General features: G+C 38.7%; 1 protein-coding gene across 1 annotated transcript in view; it reads left to right on the top strand.

Annotated features, from left to right (window-relative positions):
* Positions 1-21,519, top strand: part of IRS1 (insulin receptor substrate 1) — a 59,507-nt gene that overhangs the window by 3,570 nt on the left and 34,418 nt on the right. Inside the window, exon 2 of the mRNA XM_026086963.1 lies at positions 8-612. Coding sequence (XP_025942748.1) covers positions 8-589 — 582 coding nt within the window. The 3' untranslated portion in view covers positions 590-612. The remainder of the gene's footprint in view (positions 1-7; positions 613-21,519) is intronic.

The raw sequence follows: 21,519 nt of genomic DNA, 5'->3' as shown, positions 1-21,519 counted from the left end.
GCCGCCGCGCTCCTCCTCCCTGCTCGGGGGCCCCGGCGCGAGCAGCGCCTTCACCCGCGTCAGCCTCAGCCCCAGCCGCAACCAGAGTGCCAAAGTGATCCGCGCCGACCCGCAGGGCGGCCGGCGGCGGCACAGCTCCGAGACCTTCTCGTCCACGCCRAGCGCCGCCCGCGGAGCAGCGGGCAGCGGCGGCCCGGGCGCGCCGTTCCCCTGCGGTGGCGCGGGGGGCGCCGAGGAGGTGAAGCGCCACAGCTCGGCCTCCTTCGAGAACGTCTGGCTGCGGCCCGCCGCGGGGGAGCCGGCGGGCGCCCCCGCCGCCCGGCGGGAGCCGGGGGCCGGGGCCGGGGCCGCGCCCGCCCTCGAGAACGGACTCAACTACATCGACCTGGACTTAGTGAAGGATTTTAACAGCCACCGCCGCCACCACCACCTCCACCTCCACCCCCCCGCAGAGGGCGCCGCTCTGCTGGGGGGGAAGCAGCCGCAGCAGCCGCCGGTCCCCCCGAGCCAGCCCCGCGGCAGCAGCCACTCCAGCGACGACTTGAGCGCGTACGCCAGCATCAGCTTCCAGAAGCGGGAGGAGATGTAGGAGCTGGGCGCCAGCCAGGGAAGGTGAGCGCGCCGCCGCGCGCGCGCACGGGCCAACGGTCGGCGCGGGGCCGTTGGGGCGGGGGCGGCGCGCGGGGGCCGCCCGCAGCCGGCTCCGCGTCCCGCGCGTGCCCGTGGGGGAGGGGCGAGCTGCAGTGTAACGGCTCCAAGCGCCTCCGTAACGAACCGCCGGGGGGGAGGGGGAACCAGTAAATCTCGGCGGGCTTTCTCGTCGCTTCGCTCACGAGAACGCAGTGAGGTACCGTGAGGTGGTTTGAGGCAACTGAGTATAAAGGAAGTCGCTCTAATCAGATTGGTGTGGTGATTTTTGTTGTGGAGTGTTCCTGCTTGTAGCCTCTAATTTGCAAGTTGTGGTAAGGAACGATGGGCTCACAACGTGAGACGTTCCCTTCCTGTGGGAGATGCTCTGGAAAGTACTGCGGCCACGTAGACCCTTGGCTTTGACACACTAGCTTAATTTGTTTTTCGTTGTGACCTTAACATCTCCAACCCGTTTTAGTAGCAATAATTATTGCAGAGCATGGTATCCTGGAAGTTTGGGTGCTCGGGAAATGTGAGCTTGCTTCAGCAACTGGAGTCTCATCTGTATAGTGTTATGGTGAGATTGTTTACAAAATACACCTGAATGTTCTTGTTGAGACAGATACGATTTTGTGGTTACCGTGTTACCTCATTTGTTTAATGTTTGGAATTATGTGTACTTTAAAAGCGCATGTAAAAATATGAGTGAATTAGCTTATAGCATAGAGCTGGAAATTGGAAACTCCCATTTTAATCCTGGTTTCATGACTCATGTGGCCAAGGGTAAGGCAGTTAACCATTCCAACTCGTGTTTTCCCATGTGTAAAATGTGGCTAATGTCATCTACCTCACAGGGTTGTGGTGGGTATTAATCCCATTTTGATTGCAAAGTACTTTTAATTTGAAAAAGACTTTAAAGTCTTCTAAACATTATATTTATAACTTGTATTTAGACTGATACTAAATATGGTTGTTCTTTGCTCCCAACTGTATTGCAAATTGCATAAGAAACAGTATAAACTGTGGCTTTGTCACTGATGGTATTGACATGTTTTAAAAATGAAGAGTTTAAGGAGAAATAATTTAAGAAAAACTTCTGCGAGGTTGTTGCATTTTGATTACAGGCATAAGATGAGTAGGAGCATTGTTGCAAACAATTTGATGTTTCTGCTACCTAGAAACTTAATGCAGCACATACTCAGTATGTCTTATTTAGAAGCTTGTGAAGTGCAGTGTGCATGTGTACAAGTCATTTTATAAAAGACTGAAGAAAGTTTTGCTGCCGACAAGTACTCCCCTGCCCTTCCCCCCCCCCCCCAACAACCCCCCGGAGCTGGTCAGGCATTACATTCTTGAGTATTTTTAACCTCTTTCAAGTTACATATTTCACCGAAGATTGAAGATACTGGTTGAAATAATCACCTTAATTTCCAAATTTAATTAAAAAAAATCTTTCACATCCACAGGACAAGTAGATAGCTACCCTGTGAATTTTGTTATGACATTCTTGATTTTAGCAGTTTTTTACATACTTGAACAGCAGCAATCATAGTAGTGTACATTCATTATAATGAATGTATACAATGACAAACTAGGGGATGAATCTCATACCGCTTTATTTCATCGTAAGTGTAATAAGGTTCCTATTTGTATTGCTTGTTCACTTGGTATAGGAGAACACTGAGGGAGTCTCAGTAAGAAGACTGGAATTGTATGTTCTGTTTTCCATTTCTATAACCTGAACAAAAGCAAAACAATCTTTCCGTATTCACTACTTAGCACTTGCTGCTCTTGCCTGTTAGAGCAATGCAATTTAGGTGTTAGTCTATCAGATTAATTTCAAAGTTCAAAATAAGGTTTAAGATCAGCACATGTATAGCTGCTCTGTTTCAAATGGTAACTGGTAGGAAATAATTATTTTCATAAATTTCTGACAGGAGTGTGCTGGCTGTCACCGTACTTTGTGAACAGACTTAAGCCGCCACACCCTTTCTCCATTCAGGGATGTGCTTTCAAGAGACTGTCTAGACTATCTTCGTGATGCCTGCCATTAGCCTATGAATTCGTATCTGCCTGGGGCAGTATTATTGTTCTGAACTTTTAGGGAGGGAATTTTCCACAGAGGATTCAGCATGTTGTGCTATAACTCACATTGGTAGGAGTATCACTTTTTTTTCTGTGCTGTGCTAAGATTGGGGGGGGCAAGTATGAGAGAAAATGCGCTGGGACACCAATAAACATGTGCAAGAGTAAGGGAATGCAGGTCTGTGGGAGAGCAGTGTCATAACCGTTTACTTACACAGATTTTCTAAAAGCAGTGTTTACTTTTGCTGTGGAAAACTTTGCCACAGCTTTTATGTTAAAGTTGTCTGTCATGGTGGTAGGTAGGTACCCACTGTGATTATGCTAGTGTGTGTAGGATCAGGACATAAAAGACCATTAGAGCATGCTGAAAAGTATTATGCAGATGTTTTTCAGAGTAGCATTGTGAAAGGTAGTGTCTAATAGAGTAATTGCTATTTGAAGTTAGTTCTTCTTATTTCCCAAAATTAGGATTGAGCTAAGCAGGTATAACCTCTCCTGGGAGGCGGAGAAAGGGAGCCAGTTTATAATCGTAGGGGGAGTTTGTAGCAGTGTTTGTTCCCTCACTGTTTCCATTTTAAGGCTTTGTTAATTGCTTGTAGCTTTCCCACATATTAACCCTTTTCCAGCTATTAACCCTAATCCAGCTATTTTTCATGCTGGATTTCTTGCTGTCAGCTGAAACTTTCTCCACAAAATTTAGCCCAACTAGCCCATCCATTGTTGAGAGTATTAAGGAAAAAGAATGTGGGTGTTTTTTTTTTCTTTGTCCATGTTAAACCATTTTACAGCTGTTTTTGACAAATTCTCATGCCTTTTTTGCTTTGGAGATGGAAGTCAAGTTTTGCAGGGGAATTGGCCCAGTGTAGGATATGCCTTATGCCATTCTTGAGAAAATCTGCCTAGAGGTGAGTGATTTATAGGCCTGCGAACAATCTGTTTGCACATGCCTGACAAAGTTGTTGAGCACCTTAAGCTAAACCATTCTCTTGAAAATTCCATGTGCAGCAAGTGTGCTCCAGTCCCCTAAAGCTTTGCATGATGTTCCCAACAAGCAGCTGAGCAGGCGCTCTCTCAGCCTCAGTCAACTGCGCCAAGTGCTCCTCCTGTCAGGTGAGGCTGTTTGGGCAGTAGCTGAGAGTAGGGAGATTGCTTTTGTTGTTTTTCCTGTGGGTGTCTGAGCAATATGATAGAGAAAGGAAAAAGCTACTTGGTATATCTGTGGGTACAGCAGAGAGGAGAGAACATCTGGGCATAGGGGAGGGAGAGGTGAAGCTGCAGGTATTAGAGTAAGGGGCAGGGAAGGCGGTGTTTTTTAAGTAACTTTTCTTTGCTCTCTGTCTCTGTAGTGATGGGGAGTTACTATCTATGCTTTTAATCTCAGAAGAGGCAAAGGGGCTACACCTGTTCCCCTCCCCCACCCCCCTGAAGGTCAAAACAATTTGGATAACTCTTGCTTTATCCATTCTGGAATTTTTTCTTGTTCCAGATTGCAAGACAAAGACCTCAAATGTTTCCCATCCAACTCCTAGTGGGTAAAATAACTCTTGCTGCTTTGCTGCAAACTAGCTCTTCTCCTTTTTCCTACTCCCCTGCCCTGTCCCCACCCCCAAACTCCCCCAGAGCTGCTCAGGCATTACAGTCTTGAGTATTTTTAACCTCTTTTAAGTTATGTATTTCACCAAAGATTGAAGATGCTGGTTGAAATAATCACCTTAATTTCCAAATTTAATAAAAAAAAATTCTTTTGCATCCACAGCATTCTTCTCCACTCTCAAATCCTACTGCTTTTCCTGTTGTGCATTCTTGGCTTTTTTCTAACAGCTGGCCCTGTCCTATCCCTTCTGGTGCTCTTCCTTATCCCTTTAAAAGTGCAGCAGTTTTAATATTGCCTTGCATGCTTTTTGTTTTTGACATTTTTGCTTCCGTCTACTTCACAGAATTGGGTATTGTTGTGTGTGTCAAGCTGGAGACTGTTTGGCACTTGGATCCTATGATAAGTGCACTTTTACACTGTAGTTAGAAGGCCACATTGCTGTAGTGGCCAGATCATGCTGGAAAACTGACGTGAAGAAACTGAGGTGATAACTAGGGAAAGGAGAGAGCAATGTTGGTGCAATTAATTTTCCTCCTGCTTAGGATCTTCCATGGATGAGCAGATGTTGTGAATGTGCTTYTTGCCTGCTTTTGGGATTGTTATGAGAAAAGAAACTAGTAGGGTTTTTGAAGATAAACAGCTGATAGCTTGTGATCTGAATACATAGTTGCAAAATATTCCAAAAAGGAAACTATTAAAGGTTGGCTCTGGAGGAACAGGAAAGGCTGTAGTAGGATGGTTGAATGAATCCAGGTATGTGGTTTTGATCTCTGGAGCTTCAAAGCAAACACATTATACCCCTGCCTTATTTCCATTTTGTTGATGAGTCTGAGAACTTGCGAAAGTGAGTGCTAATAACAGTGGATAGAATATGTGTAGTGCGAGTAAGTAAGTAACTTGGCTCACTCGCAGTTTTAATAATGCCTATTTTACCCAATACCTAAGTGTTTTGGGTTTTTTTGGTGGTGAAAGAAAATGAAATAAAGTACAATGACATCTATAAGCTCATTATGCCTTTTGTTTGGCTCCAGTTAAAACAAAGGACTACAGAGGTGAAAAGCTACAATTTTCTTTTGCACCTTCCCAAAAATGTGGTAAACAGAATTATTCTACTCATGTAATTCTTGTATAATATACCTGGAACTTTTTTGATGGGGTGTTGTTTTCTTTTTATCTTGTGTGTTGTTTTTTTTTAAATGATTTTCTATAGCTGGCTTTGTTTCCTCACACTAAAAACTTAAGGTGGAACAATTGAAACTCAGAAATCATCAAAACAACAAATGTACAATTAAACTAAATTTCTGGAGAGAGTGAAGATTGTTTCCAGAATTGAAAGAATGAAAGTTTATGTAGTTTGGGGTCAGCACCAACATAAACACCAGTAAGTTATGAAAGATTTTCATGCTCTGTGGCTGTTACTGTAGACAAAACAGTGTATTTCTTATGATATGCACACACCAGTTTTTCCTCATGCCTAAATGTTTGCCAAAACTGAGCCTGTGTCTCCATATGCTTGAATATTTGCAGTTCTCCTGTTTAACAAAACCACAAGATATAATTTATGTTTTTGTTTTTTGAATATATATATATATATTTGTAATTTAGACTAGACAGGTTCCTTTAATCTAGTTATAGTAGATGTTTTAAACTATAGATTTGTTTGGTTTTTTTTTCCTCAATTTGTAATAACAGGTTTCTTGAGACTTCATTTTTGTTTTCCTGACTTAAAAAACTGGAACTATGTGATTCATAAATCAATACAATAGACAATACAGTACTATCCAGACTACTTTAGCACATAGGTTTCATATATAGTCAATGTTTAACTGGTTTCTGAATGTGATTTAAGTTTGAAAATGAAACAGGGCGTTACAGGGCAAGGATGACACTCATTCTTTTAACTAGCAGTTGTGGAGAGATTGTATGTTTCTTTAGATAACACTCTTAAACTGAGAATTACAACTCTTAAATAAAATGCAGCAAGCAGCTGAGGAGTAGGAATGTTATTTGACCAACATCCTTAGTACATTGTGTTGCTTTACAGATGCTTTACCGTAGCTGAAATTTTGATATTCATTAGAACTTAACAGTTTATAATGACTATATAAAAACATGAACACAGATACTGAAACTGAGACGAGCTCGAGTATTTTTTTGAACAGGTTGCTGTAACTGCATAATAATTTGTTTGTTAAAGAAGATCTTTTTTTTTTTCCAATTTATTGAAGCTCTAAAAGTGAGTATGTTCAGTACTGGTTATTTTACAAGTGATTTTTTGCAAACAAAGTCACTTATGAATGTAAGCTAGGGTTTTGGGTTTTTTTAGTGTCTAGTGATATGGAAGTGTGATAGGTATTCTTTTCCAAAACTAATTAGAAGATGGATTTAATCTCTGTGCCAAGTTTCATTCTAAACTAATTTTTACATATGATTGACAGAGTTTTGAAATACAGGGGGGGAGGCTGTTTACAGGACCCCTGATGTGGCTAGAAGAGAAACTATGGGTTGCTGACATAAGATAATTGGGAATTAGAAGTACTGACTGGGAAAGTGTTATGGAAACTCTGCTATGGGAGGGAGATGGAAATGAGACATAGAGAGACATGACTTAGGGGATGCAGAGAAACCATGGCAGAAGGATGTGGGTGGAGCGAATTACAAGGCACTAGTGATCTGATTGGCATGGTGATATGTAAAAGTTTGAGGATGTGTTTAAATAAATGTAAAGAGCTTGGATATATGCAGTGAGTTTTTTTCTAGAAGTGCTCATGTAGCATGTTCACCCAGTTTTCTGAAGGTGTTTTTTCTTGTGTACTTTGCTTTCATTCTTTATTACTAGGATATTTTAAGATAGATACTCTGTTTAGAAAGCATGTGTACCCCTTACTCCTGACCAGATTTTTTTTTTTTTAACATTATTTGGATATTCTGCTGACCTTAACAGGATGATGTGCATTGCTAAGGTAAGCAGGATTTTGCCTGCAGCTCTTCTGTCCTGAGTTCTTTGTCTTTTAACATCCCTGTCACAACCACAGCGGTAAACCACAGGTAGGAATCTAAATTAAGTGCAAGATGAATAAGAATGAGTGAATTTTTAAGCATTAAAAGTATTGTTTTTGTAAAATATATAGAGAAAGGAAAACGATATTCACACAGATTTTTAACTGCACTCTTTTGTTCTTTTCATTGTACTACTGAGACAGTTATTATAAATCTGATTAAAAATGAAGTTCACTGGTTTCATTATTTGTCTTATGGATTAATGAATATGGATTCCCATAAAACTATTTTTCTTTTACAAAATCTTCCTTAAATAAATTTCAGCAATAACAGCAAATGATTGTGATTTGTTACAGCAGATCTTCTGTTTTCCATTTTGTGGAAAGAGCTCCAAGAAAAAAATACTATTATTAACAAATACAACTAAAATCACAGTTTGTCAGAATGCTAAAAGCTGGCTCTTGGTCTTCTGTACGTAATATGATTTGCTACCATACCTGTTCATCAAAGTGAATAGCATTAATTCTATTTTTACATCATCTGTGTTTTTGGTAAATGGTGATCATGATGATTATAAACTATTAGTTTGAATTCACAAGATGAAGGTAGCAAAGGAGAGACATCAGCAACTTCAAGAAGATTTTCAAGTTTAACAGCTTTACTATCCACTTACAGAAACGATGGAAATATAACAAAAAMCAAGGTGTGAACAGATAAAGAAGATTTAAATAAGCCTGGCACTCTTAACTAACAAAAAGATGCCTTGATATATCTCTCTCTGATCATGCTTGACACATTTAGGTCAGGTTCTCTGAAGACTATTATTAGAGATTTAACCTTGGGTAATTGCAAATTGTATTTTCTTCAGAGTAGTTTTTGATCAGGTAGGTGGGACAGTGGAAGTTTGTGTTGAACTGTTTGTAATAATTTCGGATTCTAGTTAAAAGATCTGATATCAGCTACCTGAACTGTAAGATGAAATACATCATTCTTCTTGTGGTCTTACAGAAGACTTGCCTGTATGTGTTTTGTCAAGTGTTGCAAAATTCCAGTTATTTGGAAGCTGAGGATGTGCAAAAATGACTATTACATTTTCAAATAAGATACACTTCAGAAAGAATGGAATTATATTGTGGAAATATTTTTGTCCTTACAGCTAGTAGAACCGTTGAAGAGTGCTTGTACATTTGTACAGTCTGATGATATAGGATATAAAGATGCAGGCAAGAAGTAGTTTGGAAATATCTACAACTTTGATTTGATTTACTGTGATATTTTTTCTTTCTAGTCTGTGTAAGTTGGGTGTTTAAAAGTCACTATGGCATCTACGAATTTCACAAGCTTTCTTTGAAATACTGAATTTTAAGAAAAAAAAACTTTTTTTTTTTTGTGTCTTGTTTCTTGTCCCATTTCAGTGATCTGGCTTTAAATATGGTGCACAAATAATTGTTAAGACACAAGTATGGGGCAGGATCTCCTTAAACTGGCTTTGCTACTTAATTAAATATATAACTAATCTCCGTAAGGAAGCTTTTCTTCAATGGAATTGTTTCCTGAAGGAACAAAAAACTGGAGCTGAGGAGATTTTCAACGATTGTATGGGTTCCTTCCGCCCTTACTTCATTGAACTGTAGACTTAAAAACAAACCAACTAACCAAAAAAAAAAAAAACCACAACCCTTTTTGCACCTTACAAGATATTGGACCATCTGTATGCTAGTGGTAACTTCCATGTTTAAACACTGGCCACCTCTGAGGTCAGAATACCTGGCCTTCGTTTTGAAAAGAAGATTAGTATGTTAGAAAAGGATGTTTTAACCCCAGCAAACAGGAAACAAGCTAACTTGCATGTGGTATGCTAGGTCCTTCATAGTGATGTTAAAAAAAAACATGTCTTGTCCTTTCCTGGAGGAGATACAGACACAGCAGAATGTCTTTTTCTGCAGCTCTGCATATCACGACATGGGACTAATAATGTCTGCGGCTTTCGCCAGCATGGTACAATTTATTTCTCTTTCTCTAATGGTGGTGTCCAGAGAAACAAAGTTTGGGAACTTCTGCTCTGTATTTTCTGCTGAAATGAAGGCCAGTGTTCCATTTTTGACTCTTGCAGTCACTGTAGGTAAATGATGGAGACATTGGCAGAATGGTGTCTGAAAAATATGATTAATTTTTCTTTTCTTCAGATAAGTTTGTGCTTTCATAATTACTGATTCTTTTCCAGTAATTCCTGATTACAAATTTGAAATTATTTGCTATTTCGAAATAGCGTAATACAACATTTATGTGGCAGAATTCTATGGAATAACGAGGAACTAAACTAACAAGTTGTTCAATCAGTTGAGACTAAGTCAATGTTCTCTTACTTATTTTCTTTGGGGTACATACTCAAGGATATTTCCTTTTATAATATGGTAACGTTTCATGGAAGTAACCGACACCAGGTAGCCCAGTTTGCTTAGTAGTTGAAAGAGGTAGGACAACTAAGCTTGCCTGGAGAATTTTAAATAAATCTTAAAGTTAGATAATATATTATTTGTGTATTTTGGTTTGTTGTGGTGGAAATTAAGATCTGTATGATGGCTACATGAAGGGAAAAATGAGATATGCTCACCTTTTTGCAATGACAAAATAAATTCAAACTGAATTATTTTCATTTGGTGAAAATGCAAGTGACTGTAATTGAAATCCTTGTGAAGGTCAAAATACATTTTGGTTAGGAACTGCTTTGTTAAAAGTGAAAAACTTGTCTCTTGTTACTTTTACCCTATTCTTCTTTCTGACTGCTCTGCTTGCAAAGCACAGGCATGGTATACTGTTCCCTTCTTGTTTTGCTGTGATCTGGTATTTTTAGCAGTTGGTCCATTTTTAATTGTCTGCATTGAAGACAAAAGTTGATTTTTTTTTCTTTATTTTTTTCTACTAATGGTAACTAAATTGCAGAATAATAAATATTTGTTATTCTTAGAAATGAGAGGAAAGTGCACGAATACTTAATAGCTCACTGCTTGGTTACATACCTAAAATGAAGTACATGGAAGGAAACCCTAGCATTTCTAAAGCTTAGGTATACTGCAAAAAATTACAAACAAATGAAACTTACTACCCACTGTGGTTCAGGAATCTCAAAAAGCAGGCTGTCTGGTATATCTAGGGTGTGGTTCTGCAAGATGTTTGGACAGATTTAGCAGCTTGCTTTGCAGAAAAAGGTGGTCTCACCTCAGCTTTCTTTGCTCTCATCTGGATGCTCCTGCTGTTTCTCTTGCGCTGGTTCTGGGAAGGCAGGCACAGAACAGTAATGCTTGCATCTTTCAGGGTTACTTTTCTGCTGGTGTGGTGAGCTGAACTGGCACATGACAGGTCAGACAGACACAGGAGGCAGTGGAAAAGAAGTGTTAGTTGGGGAGAATGTCCAAGACTGACAGGCAGGATTGCCTCATTTGCTGGAAGCATAGAATTTGACTTGGCCAGCCCACCTGGTGGAACTTCATCTTCAGAAATCAAGTATCTTGACCCATATTCTATACAAAATGGTAATTATAGTTAGGCTTGCTTATTATTTAGTAGCTGTTTATATTTCCCCATTTTGCACATAACAGCATTCAGATTTCTGAGAAACAGCCAAATAAAACCTACAATGAGGAATTTAGTTCATCTAGGAAGCTGTAGGTTGAAAACTTCAAATATTTTTCTTATTGAAAGTTAATCTTTGTTCTAGTGTCAGTATTTTAGAAATAATCTTGTATTTTGTTGACTTTATGATCATCTGATGAAGGTGATGTTGAATGTGCTTTAATTCCTTGAATATCTTGATATGGGTGGATAGCCACATGTGATTTATATCCATCTTATCAGTTTGAGATGAAAACAGAGGTGGATGAAACTACATAGAAAAAAGCAGTGATGGAAACGGGGCGGCTCCAAATCTTCCCTCTTCCTTCTACAACTGCTGTATGCTTCCTCCACCCAATTTTGGTTCTCAGGAGCAAAACATGGAGAACTGTTATGTCTGTTAAAATTGGCACACTGGGTACTAACTTGTAGTTTAAATATGTAAATGATGAAATTTTAACCTTAAATGGATTAAAGTAGCTGATGAATTTATATATAAGACAGTCTTGAATCCTTTCAACAATTGTAGCAGTTCTTAAAAAATGAAACAAACTCTCAAATACATTTCATTTTCTGTATGAAACTTCTTTATCTAGCAAGCTCTGATACAAGGGAAAAGCCCTTCAGAAGGTGTGCAGGCATGTAGCTAGGGCATGTTTTTTCAGGCCTTTGAACTAGGTTAGGAATGTGTCTCAAGATGGAAGAATGAATAGTTATTTGGTGCTTTTAGCTTCAGGGCTTGAAACTCGCAAGAGGAATGTTATTGTGTCTTCAAAGCCTGTTTCACACAAGTCTTTGTTGAGCGGGAACTTGGAGAGTCTTTGTATTATCATGCACACAACAAAAACAGCGAGCCACCCAATTTGATCTAATTGGGCGGTGGTGTTGAGATGTTTCTTCAGTAGGAAGGCCCTGGAAAATGGAATGCATATTTTTAAATAGGAAGTACCCTTTAGAGCAAAGGAATTGCCTATACAGATTTACCAGCTTAATAAAACTCTCTAATTATACTGATGTAATTCCCTATATGCACATTCCCTTTTTTTCCCCCACCTCCCCTTTATGTAGTGCTTTCCCAGGAAGGGAATAAATATTTACATTTCTCTTAAATTCTGTTTTGACCCTGAGGTGATGGTAGCACATCCCTGGAGAGAAAGGCAAGTTGAGGTTTGGAAAGCAGGGCAGCTCAGGTTGAATTACTTTTTTGTAATATTCTTTCAAAAATAAGCCTATATTCAGAACTAAATGTGCTTTAATATGTTAATATTATCTAAAATAAGAGCCACTCAGTGAATGTAACTATCAAATGTTTGAAGGAAATAAAACCATTGCTCTAGTGGACATGATTGTCGAAGTATCCAGAATCTGGGTTTGAGGTGCTAAAAACTTGTTTTGAGAACAGCAGCCACTTCAGGAGATACAGAGGGAAACTTATTTTCATTTTAGTATATGAATAGTCTAATTACATAAGTAGTTTATTCAACATTGAGCAAGATCAGTTGGAACTGAAAAGGTAGGAAAACAGATTTCTTCAGTCTTTCAGGAAAAGAAGAGGATAAGTGAGCTCTATTAAATCTGAAATTTTGAAGTCCATGGTAACCAAGCCTTAATTTCATCTACTAAATAAAGATGAAGCTTTTTAAAAATAAATTGAAATTAAATGCAAAGTTTATTTTGTTAAATGGCTTCCTTATGTATTCAGGATATTTGTTAGTTTTTACTTAACTGATAACTTTAAAAATGTTCTGCATTTAGTTTCATCCTGATTTCCATTCAAATGCAGCTTGACAAGTCGTGAATGTAAAATTGAACCAACTAGTAAATGGTGACTGGTATTGGTCATAAATAATATGTCAGGAAACTGCATAAATATATACTAATGATATCATCTAACTAGGAGACTATACCAAGTGCTAAATTAAAAGGTTATATTGGAAATCAGTATGATTTAGTGATTATCACTCTTTGAGAATGACCATTAAGAACATAAAAAGATAAGTTTCATCATTTGCTAATTTAAATTTGATTATTTTAATCACTTTAATTTGAAGTAATCCACCATGAAGTCAAGTGTCAGTGTATACATGATAATTAAATGTATGTGAACTGATACGATCATGCAGAAATAAAGTGTAGCCAGAGAAAAGACCTGGTTAAGGGACCTCATGTGAACTAGAGGAGGAGGAGCAGCCAAAACATGAAATGCTAAGAGGCTGGGAGGGTGAGAGAAGAGGACAAAACCACAAGCACAGAGAAATGGTGGTTTAACTTACTTGGGGATAAAAGTGACAGGCAAGTTGAATGCGTTGCCTGGCCAGTTGTTGGGTCATCTGTAAGAGTAGTTTCACAAGGCTAGAGAAGACAAAGTTGTGTGGGAAGGGGTACAAGGAATGAGTGAGCAGAAGGGGAAATTGGAATAAAGCTAGGAGGCTCATATTTCAGTGGCTATAATTGAGCTTTAATGGCTTGGATGATTCATAGTCTCTTAGCTTCTTAGACTATTACAGAATCTTCAGCATAGGTATAAATGAAGTTATTTACACTGATGCCTTTCAGTACTTCAATTTCTAAAATGTTATTGATGTACCAAGAATTGTTAGGGGGGAAAAATACTATAAGTTGTTGGTAATATTTGCATAAACGTATATTGGACGGAGATTTGAATGGTGTTCCTTCCGCATATGACAGTGCTATGAAATATATCTCATCTTGGCAGGGGAGGGAAGGGGATCTTCAATTAATGTGAATTGCCATAGCCTACTTGCAGTCAATGGGACTAGGGCAACATACCTCATTTTAGAATGTGTCCCTTTAAACTTAATCATTTTTTTTCTTGTAAGTTGTTACTACAGTGTTCTGTTTGAATTAATAGCAAGTCCCAGTTAATTTTAATTAGCTATACTAATGAGTTAGTTCTGAAGTATTACAAAATGATCTGTAATTTGGCATCTAATTTATTTCCTACCCTGGGTATTTCATCTTTTGCAAAAATTCTTCTCTTGAAGATTGATAGGACATTTGATCTCTTTTGATGCAAGCTTGTTTACCTGTATGTTAGTTACAGTAGCTCATCAGCTTTTATTCCTTTAGCAAATAACTCCTGTGATGTTAATTGTGCTTTAAGGATTTAGGTCACATTTTAGCTTTTGAATTTAGGTTGACGAAACGGGTAAAAGCTAGAGACTATTAGTAGTATTGCTATATGCTTAGTGTTTGGAAGAAACACTACTATAATACACTTAATCGTAGCTTTTGTGTATAGGATTCATATTGTTTCTATAGCTTTGCATCCCTGTTTGTGTTTTTAACTGATGCACTGTTTTGGTAGCTCATTACTGATCTTCAGTGTAAATTCTAGAAGTGTGGGTTTTTTTGTTTGTTTGCTTTTTGGTTTTGGTGAAGTCATGAGTAATACAACTCACTGTTTTCAGGTCTGTAGCTTTCTTATCTGCATGTCTTACAGTCATACTTACAACTTGTACTATTTACTCTGTTGTTACTATCTCTGATCTGAGTCTTTAGATATGCTAAGTTTATCCAGGTATGGATGACAGTTTTAAGGCCAGAAAAGAAAGTGGTGAGTACAGGTATTTGTTCCACTTAAGGAGCTGAAAGCAGGGTGCAGTTTCCCCATCAGCTTAAAGTAATYGAAGGCCGCTCTCCTGTTGCTGCCTGCACAATTTCTGTGGAGCTGTGCCTTTAGTGAGATGCAATCCTGACTCTTGTGTGAGTGATTGTAACAATACTTTCATCGGCCAAAACCAACTGTACCCAGAGCCCTTCAGTCTGAGAAGCTTTTGCAGGTGTCACAGGTGTGTTGGGGTAGAATATCTGGTGTTACCAAAACAGGTTTGCTGCTTCAGCTGTTTCTTGATATACCACTTTAAAGTATGAATGCAGTAGAGGTGCATTTATGCTTTTGGAAAAGCACTTGTCCATTATGGCTTGTTTTGGTTCAAGTGGGGTGGGGGGAGGGAAAGTTATATATAAGAAAAGGCATCTTTCACTGGCAAAGCTGCATCCACTGCTTTAGGATTAATATGGGTATAGCTGTCTGTCATCTCTTCAAACCAACCTCCTCCCAACAAAAAAGCACACTGGCAAGTTAGCCTTTGTAGTTCAAATAAAGGCATAAGTATGTGGAAAACTTTTTCAGATGAAAATGAAAAATATATGTAATGGCTTTATACAGCTGTCAGATCTTCTGATATGGTTCCTCAAGATGTCAGATGAGAAACTGCCAGGGTTTCCACTTTTCTGCACCCAGTTCTAGTTCAAACTTAGTGATTGTAGAGGAGGGTTCAATATATAATCGACTATGATAGAAGCATCAGTCTCCCTGAAACATTTTCTGCTGATATAGTAGCAAAACAGGTAAGTCTGTGGAAGAAAATTTTGGTCTTTTATTAAAAAAAAAAAGACTTGCCTGTTGATCCCTGTGGTGTGACATAAAAACTCAATGGATGTTGTCTAGCAGATGTGTAATTGTAAAAACAAAACTTGCTTTTAACTATTTAACAAACTTCTAACATTATGATCAACTTTAAGAAGTAACTGGCTCTTAAAGATAGCACTCTCTTTCTGTTCCATGGAATGTTTCCAGCTGTATTTTGAGTACAGTTTGGAGAATCACAATGCTCCAAGAACTACCAGAATCATCTGTAGCTTGCTTTTTTTCCCCTCAATTTTCTTTAACTTTCTGTTTTAAGCCTGCATTAAGAAGTGTTATAGCATTTTGTTTGTTTTTTTTAATACTACTGTGTCATTTATTTGGCGGGGGGAGGGGGAAGGTTAAAGTTCCTCCTTACCTCCTCCCCTTCTCTCCAGTAAAATTTTTGATTGTTCTATTTAATGAGTCATTTTCTCTACAGCTGAAGTTAATTTAGTGGCTCATCCAAACAATGACTATTTTCTGAGCAGGGAAGTGAGGGAACTTTAGTTCTTTATTTCCCCCCCCCTTTTTTTTTAATAAAGGTGTGTCGTGSATGTTTCCGAAAACCCTGAAAAAAACACAGACACAGGTTTCTTGCATTTTGGAGAAAGAAACTTAGATGTCATTTTTTTTCATGAACTTGACTTACTGTATTTAGTTCATGTACCTCTTCTCCATAGACTCATGGAAATTCACCAGTCCAAATAGATGAGAAGTTTTCTTCCACATTAAGGGGCTCTGGCAGTGCAGATATTCTGGCACCTTCTAGTCAGTGTGTTTGTCTGATAGGATTCCCTCAAGTTCACTGTGCTTCAGCAAGTGAAGGTCACGCAGCACACACTTTTAGTTTGCCATCTGGTGGTTTATTATTAGCAACGGTATGGAAACCAAAAATTAGAAAAGCAGGTCCAAAATGTTCAACATACTGTTTCAGATGTTCAGTGCAAGCTCAGTTTAGTTACGTTGTGCAGTGGAATCTCCTTCCTAAGGGCCAATCCAGTCCAGCCGTTCAGCACCTGCAGCAGCTTTGCCTTCTGCTTGGGAGACTGGTCTCCACAGGATTTCTTCCTTACATTCGCAGTTGCCTTCTGGATCTGTTTGCAGTTGGAATTTCACTGCCTTAGAAAATGAGGCTCAGTTTTGATTTCTCTGTATCACAGTTACATTTTTAAGTGAGGTTATCCTTTGCAGCTTTATCCTGAGGGCAGCAGGAATAGATAACTTTGCTGATGTGTTCATACACTATGGAGGAATTCTACCCTTTAAGAATTTGGTAACAAAACTTCCATTTACTTTAGTGGAGCAGAGTTTTCTCAGTAGTGTAGACAGAGTAGATGGATGTGGATAGAGTTTGCAGTGCTGTAGTGCTGCTGTATGTCCAGAAATGCTCTTTTTCAAGAATCTTTATCAGTTTTTAAAGTTAATAGCAAATACTATTGAACTCTTTTTTTTCACTATAGTTCTCTCTTACAGGAGTGTTTGTATGTATTATAGTGAGAGCTTATAGTTATAAGCTTTGCGATGTTTGAGTTAATCTGCTGAAGAGCATTGTTTTCTGGAGAAAAGGGGTAATCATAGATTTGAAATGAAAATCTCTTGTAAAATATTTCTGACATGTATGTCATAGATTCGTAAAATCTGTTTTATACACTTCTGTTTGAACATAGGGTGTTCTGATTTGGCTGAATAGACCCAAGTTATTGTGCGTCAGTGTCCTCACACACAAGGCTTTGATTAAGCAAGAAAAAATTCCGTGATGTTAAGGGCTGGCCTATGTACAAACTTGCACAGAAAAACAAAAAGTGTGAATTAAAACAAGTCAGCATTTTAATGCAAGTGTTTTAATACCATGCTTAATAGTGATTGGTCTGGGCAACAGAAAACCATGGAATAAAGCAAAATATTCATCCCTTCCCCTTTGGGGAAGATGCAGAGACATTCCATAGCAGATTAATCTTTTTACAACTGGGTATAATTTTAACTAGAGCAGCTTCAGTGACTTTGTTTATTTATGTTGGCTGTAGGTATGAACAGCTATACAAGGTTCAGTCATCAGCTCAAGGTCCATATGACTAAATGAGATCTTTCCCCTTCTTCCCTTTCCATAAGACCTTTACGTTTTTGATMATTGTGTATGACATTATCTTCCTGTGTTTGAATTGGGCTGCTAATCTGAACATGGCATCTTTGATTTGGACCTATTCCTCCAGCTGTGTATCTAAATTCTGTGAATTATAGTATTTAAGGGTTGACCTCTTCCTGCCACCTTCCCAGTTCAGCTCTTGTCCAGAATGTTATATTTTGAAATAAATACTATCTGCTATCCTTTTTTTGGCCTTGACTTACTGAATTTTCCTTTGCCTAATCCTGTACAATATGTTGCTGGAAGATCATTTTCTTAGCCTGTTGGTCCACTATATTTGTTCTCCTTTTATAATCCATTGATGGCTTCTGTTTTCTCCATTGGATCAAAAACAAATTGCTTGTATGCTTTTGAAACCTTTTCTCAATTAGATCTCTCCTTTGTCTAATTGGCAGTCAAGAGATCAACTTCCCTCCTCTATTCCAAACCTCATTATTTTCTACTTAGATTTGTGCCTTTTTTCCCCCCAGTGCTGCTCATCTCCACTGTTTAGAGGAGTCCCCTCCTCTGGGGCACTGCTTCCTTTTTAAGTTCTTTGATAGACATCATGTCAAAGAAGAAGAAAGGTTTATTAAAGCAGGTGCAATTACATAAATGTCTCTGAACAGCCTCTGGACAAGAGAGAGTTTATACCCTGTCAGTTCAGAGCATGGGTGGAATTTGTATATGACCATCTGCACTAGACTTCGGGCATACTTGTACAACGTAGTTTCACAGCTACTTTTTAGACTGTCATGGCTGCTCAAAGAAGAATTCTTACTCCTGCTCCCATGTTGCCACCTCTTTTATCTGAGTACAGGCATTCCATGTAGCTGAGTAAGCAGCTAGATCAGGAACCTAATCCAGGTTAAAACTAACCTAGCTAGGGGAGGGGAGAAATAAAGTTTTAATTCACATCCAGTTCACTATGCTGCTACACAGTCCCTTGTGCTTGGGCAAAGGAGGGGATGCTGTGTGTGGTGGGGATATGCAAAGTAGATGGGAACATTTAAGGCAGCAGCAGTACTGGCTTGTGCTGGCTTAAAGTAGACCTGAAACTATGATTTTGTTATCCCTGCAACATTTTCATTCATTTTTCACAGTGCTTATTTCATTGGGGCAGGACAGTAACTGTGCCTCCAGGCACTATACTGATTGCATGAAGTAGAAGAGATTAGATCTTCTCCTACATTATAGAAACTGTCTCACTGTAGTGTCTGGAAGTTAGCCTTTTGCAGAAAGTTTTGGTGTAAAAGTAAATAAATCATCCCATCCTTTATGATAAGAGTCTAAGTTTTTTTTGTTTGTTTGTTTTCTTGAAGCTCCAGGGTTTCCTGTCTGGCTTTCAGCCCCTGCTCCAGAAGGGTATTTGTCTCTCATTTGGTGGTGTTTCTGCTAGGTCTGGGATACCTTAGAGGATCTGAAACTAGGTACCTTTGTTTAGAAACATGAGTTTCTTCTAAGGAGTGTTAATCACTCTAGTGATTTTTCTGTCTTTCAGCTGTGGAGAGGTTTTTTTAGGACAAATTCCAACTCTTGACTGAAATGGGAGTGATTATGCTGAATTACATAGTGCGGTTTTTTGTTTTGTTTTGTTTTCTTTTGAATAGCTATTCTGAAAGGATATCTGCCTTCTCTGGAGTGCTTGGGGTCAGACCGGAAACACACAATCTCTTGCTCCTTGGGAAATCTGTCACACTAAGCTTTCCTTAACAGTTAGCTAGTAGAACAAATACAGCATTTGAGATTTCTTCTATAAGCCTGTCATTATCGACAATGGATGAACTGATAGTTTAGATTGCCCAACATATGACTTTAACATGCAGTGACTAGATTAGTCATTTACTTGGCTGTTGGGGGGGGGGGAGGGCATTTTTTTTGATGCCACAAAACGGGTTCTAGGTTTTCTTTCTAAGATCGACAAGCAAATATTTTGGTTTGGGCCTTTTACCATCTTGTTACTTATTTGAAACTTAGGTACCAATGGGTGTTTAATTGTTGTTGTAAAAGGATGAAACACTTAAAACTCAAGGCATTCTTTCAAACAGGGAGCAATAAAGATTTCTCTCTAGACTAGAAAGATGGGTAGAGGAGATAAAAAATAATGAACTTAAAAAAAATTCTGGATCTTTTTCAGGAAATGTCAAGTAAAGAACAGGTCCCAAAGACCAACATTTCCTAATGAAATTTTAACTTAAAATGTGAAAACTAGAAATTCTTGCCTGGGATAATTGATGGGTAGTACTGTCACCTCTGTAGTGGGCTCAGCAGGCTGAATTTGGAACCTATAACCGCATCATCACAGGCCTCTGGCCTCAAAGGAACTGATTATAGAAGCCCTGCTGCTGTAGTCCATTGCTAATCATTTGGCCATCCAAATATTAATCTGACATATCATCATAATAGTGAAGATGTATTTTTAAAGCTTTACTCTGTACAGGATGATGGCCACTCACAAAAGTGGGAGAAAGAAAACACTCGAAACCAGATCCAAACAGTCTTTTTTGTAAAGTGGTGTGTCTTGCACTAAAGTCTTCTAAGCATAGCTAAAGATTAGAAGCCCTGTTGTTTGGAAGAAAGTTCTATGATAGGGATGTAGGAAGGGTTTTGAATAGTTATGCAATTGCAGCTGTATGTTCATTAATTAATGAGGAATAGCCCAGCTGCATCCTTTGATATGTTGTTGCACATGCYGCTTATGACATATTGACAAATATTATGCCATTATTTCCCTGTACTCTGCTGTATCTACTTATCTTCTCTTTTTTTCTTTAACTATAGATCTGCTGGGGCAGGGGCTGTCATTTTACTCTGTTTATTCAGTGGCTGGCACAGTGAGGCCTTCAACTGTGACTGAGGCTCCTGTACTCTGTTGCAGTGCAAGCAATACAAATAAATATCGTCACTGGTTATCACATCGGTTCCTGTACTGTGCTGGCTGGGCGTTGTCCAAATATGTAACATTCTGTCCCTGCTAAGATTTAAAGTCTTCATAAACCCCAAATCAATAAGCCTCACCTTGTTCACAAAACTCCAGTCAAGTTTTCAAGCTTTCTCCCCCTCCTCCATCCTAGGAGCTGTTTCTGTCTAAGCATGTCCGGAAGTGCTGGCAATAGGATTTTTTCAAGCCTGCATCATAAAAATTATAACCAGGAATATGATGTGTATACCAGCTTCCTTTCCTCTATGTTTAACTTTGAATCACACATGTAATTTCTTTTATTACCCTGTAATCTGTCTTGCTGTCTCTACTTGCTGTTTGGAATTTAAGAATAACAGAGAGCTTTTTAAAAAGCACATCCTTCATTAGTTGATAAGAACTGGTTCCTTTTTAATTTCAAGTCATATTTTGTTAAAAAGCAAATGACAGAGATGATCTGTCATCTCTTTTTCTCTCCCAAACCTTATATGGATTGTGTAGTATACTTTGCATACTTCGTGTGAGCTACAAATGCAGCTTTTTCTCAGTGCAATGRAGTGGAGACTTGATCACTTTCCATAAAACAACCCGAAACTTTAGCATTTTGAAGAAGAAGAAAGGGCTCCCCCAATTTTTTTTTCTTTTTAATTTTCTGATTCCATTCATCTGAATTTAAATCCTCCATATTTTCAGTAATGATGAAACTAAATTCAGTTTGGGAGGTTTCTCTTTTGAGGGCACCTGAGAGACAGACACCGCCAGACGAGACAACTGATGTAGTCAGGCAAAAGGCATCAAAATGCACAGCGTGATCACTCGAGCAGTGCATGGGGGAGAGCTATGTTTAACAAATAGAAGTGCTAATAATGGGACTTCAAAGAGAGCACACCCTTTCCTTTCACAGCTATGCTCTGCCATGCAGAAGAGACAAGGTAGTTTTCAAGTTGAAGTTTTATTCATATCTTTGCCTTGGGGAAGAAGTTCAGAGAGCTCTGAAATTAACCTAGAATTTCAGAAAGGCAAAAGGAAGAGAGAAGATATGAGGGTAATTATGAATTTTGATGCCAAACCCATCATTCTGAAACAGAAGACTTTTTATCCCATCTTGCACTTCAGAGGATAAA

This window comes from Apteryx rowi, unplaced genomic scaffold, assembly GCF_003343035.1.
Source record: "Apteryx rowi isolate R43461 unplaced genomic scaffold, aptRow1 scaffold_70, whole genome shotgun sequence".
In the NCBI taxonomy this organism is placed as follows: domain Eukaryota; kingdom Metazoa; phylum Chordata; class Aves; order Apterygiformes; family Apterygidae; genus Apteryx; species Apteryx rowi.
The sequence above is the reverse complement of the archived record's forward strand: the minus strand, read 5'-3'. Positions and strand labels throughout refer to the sequence as shown.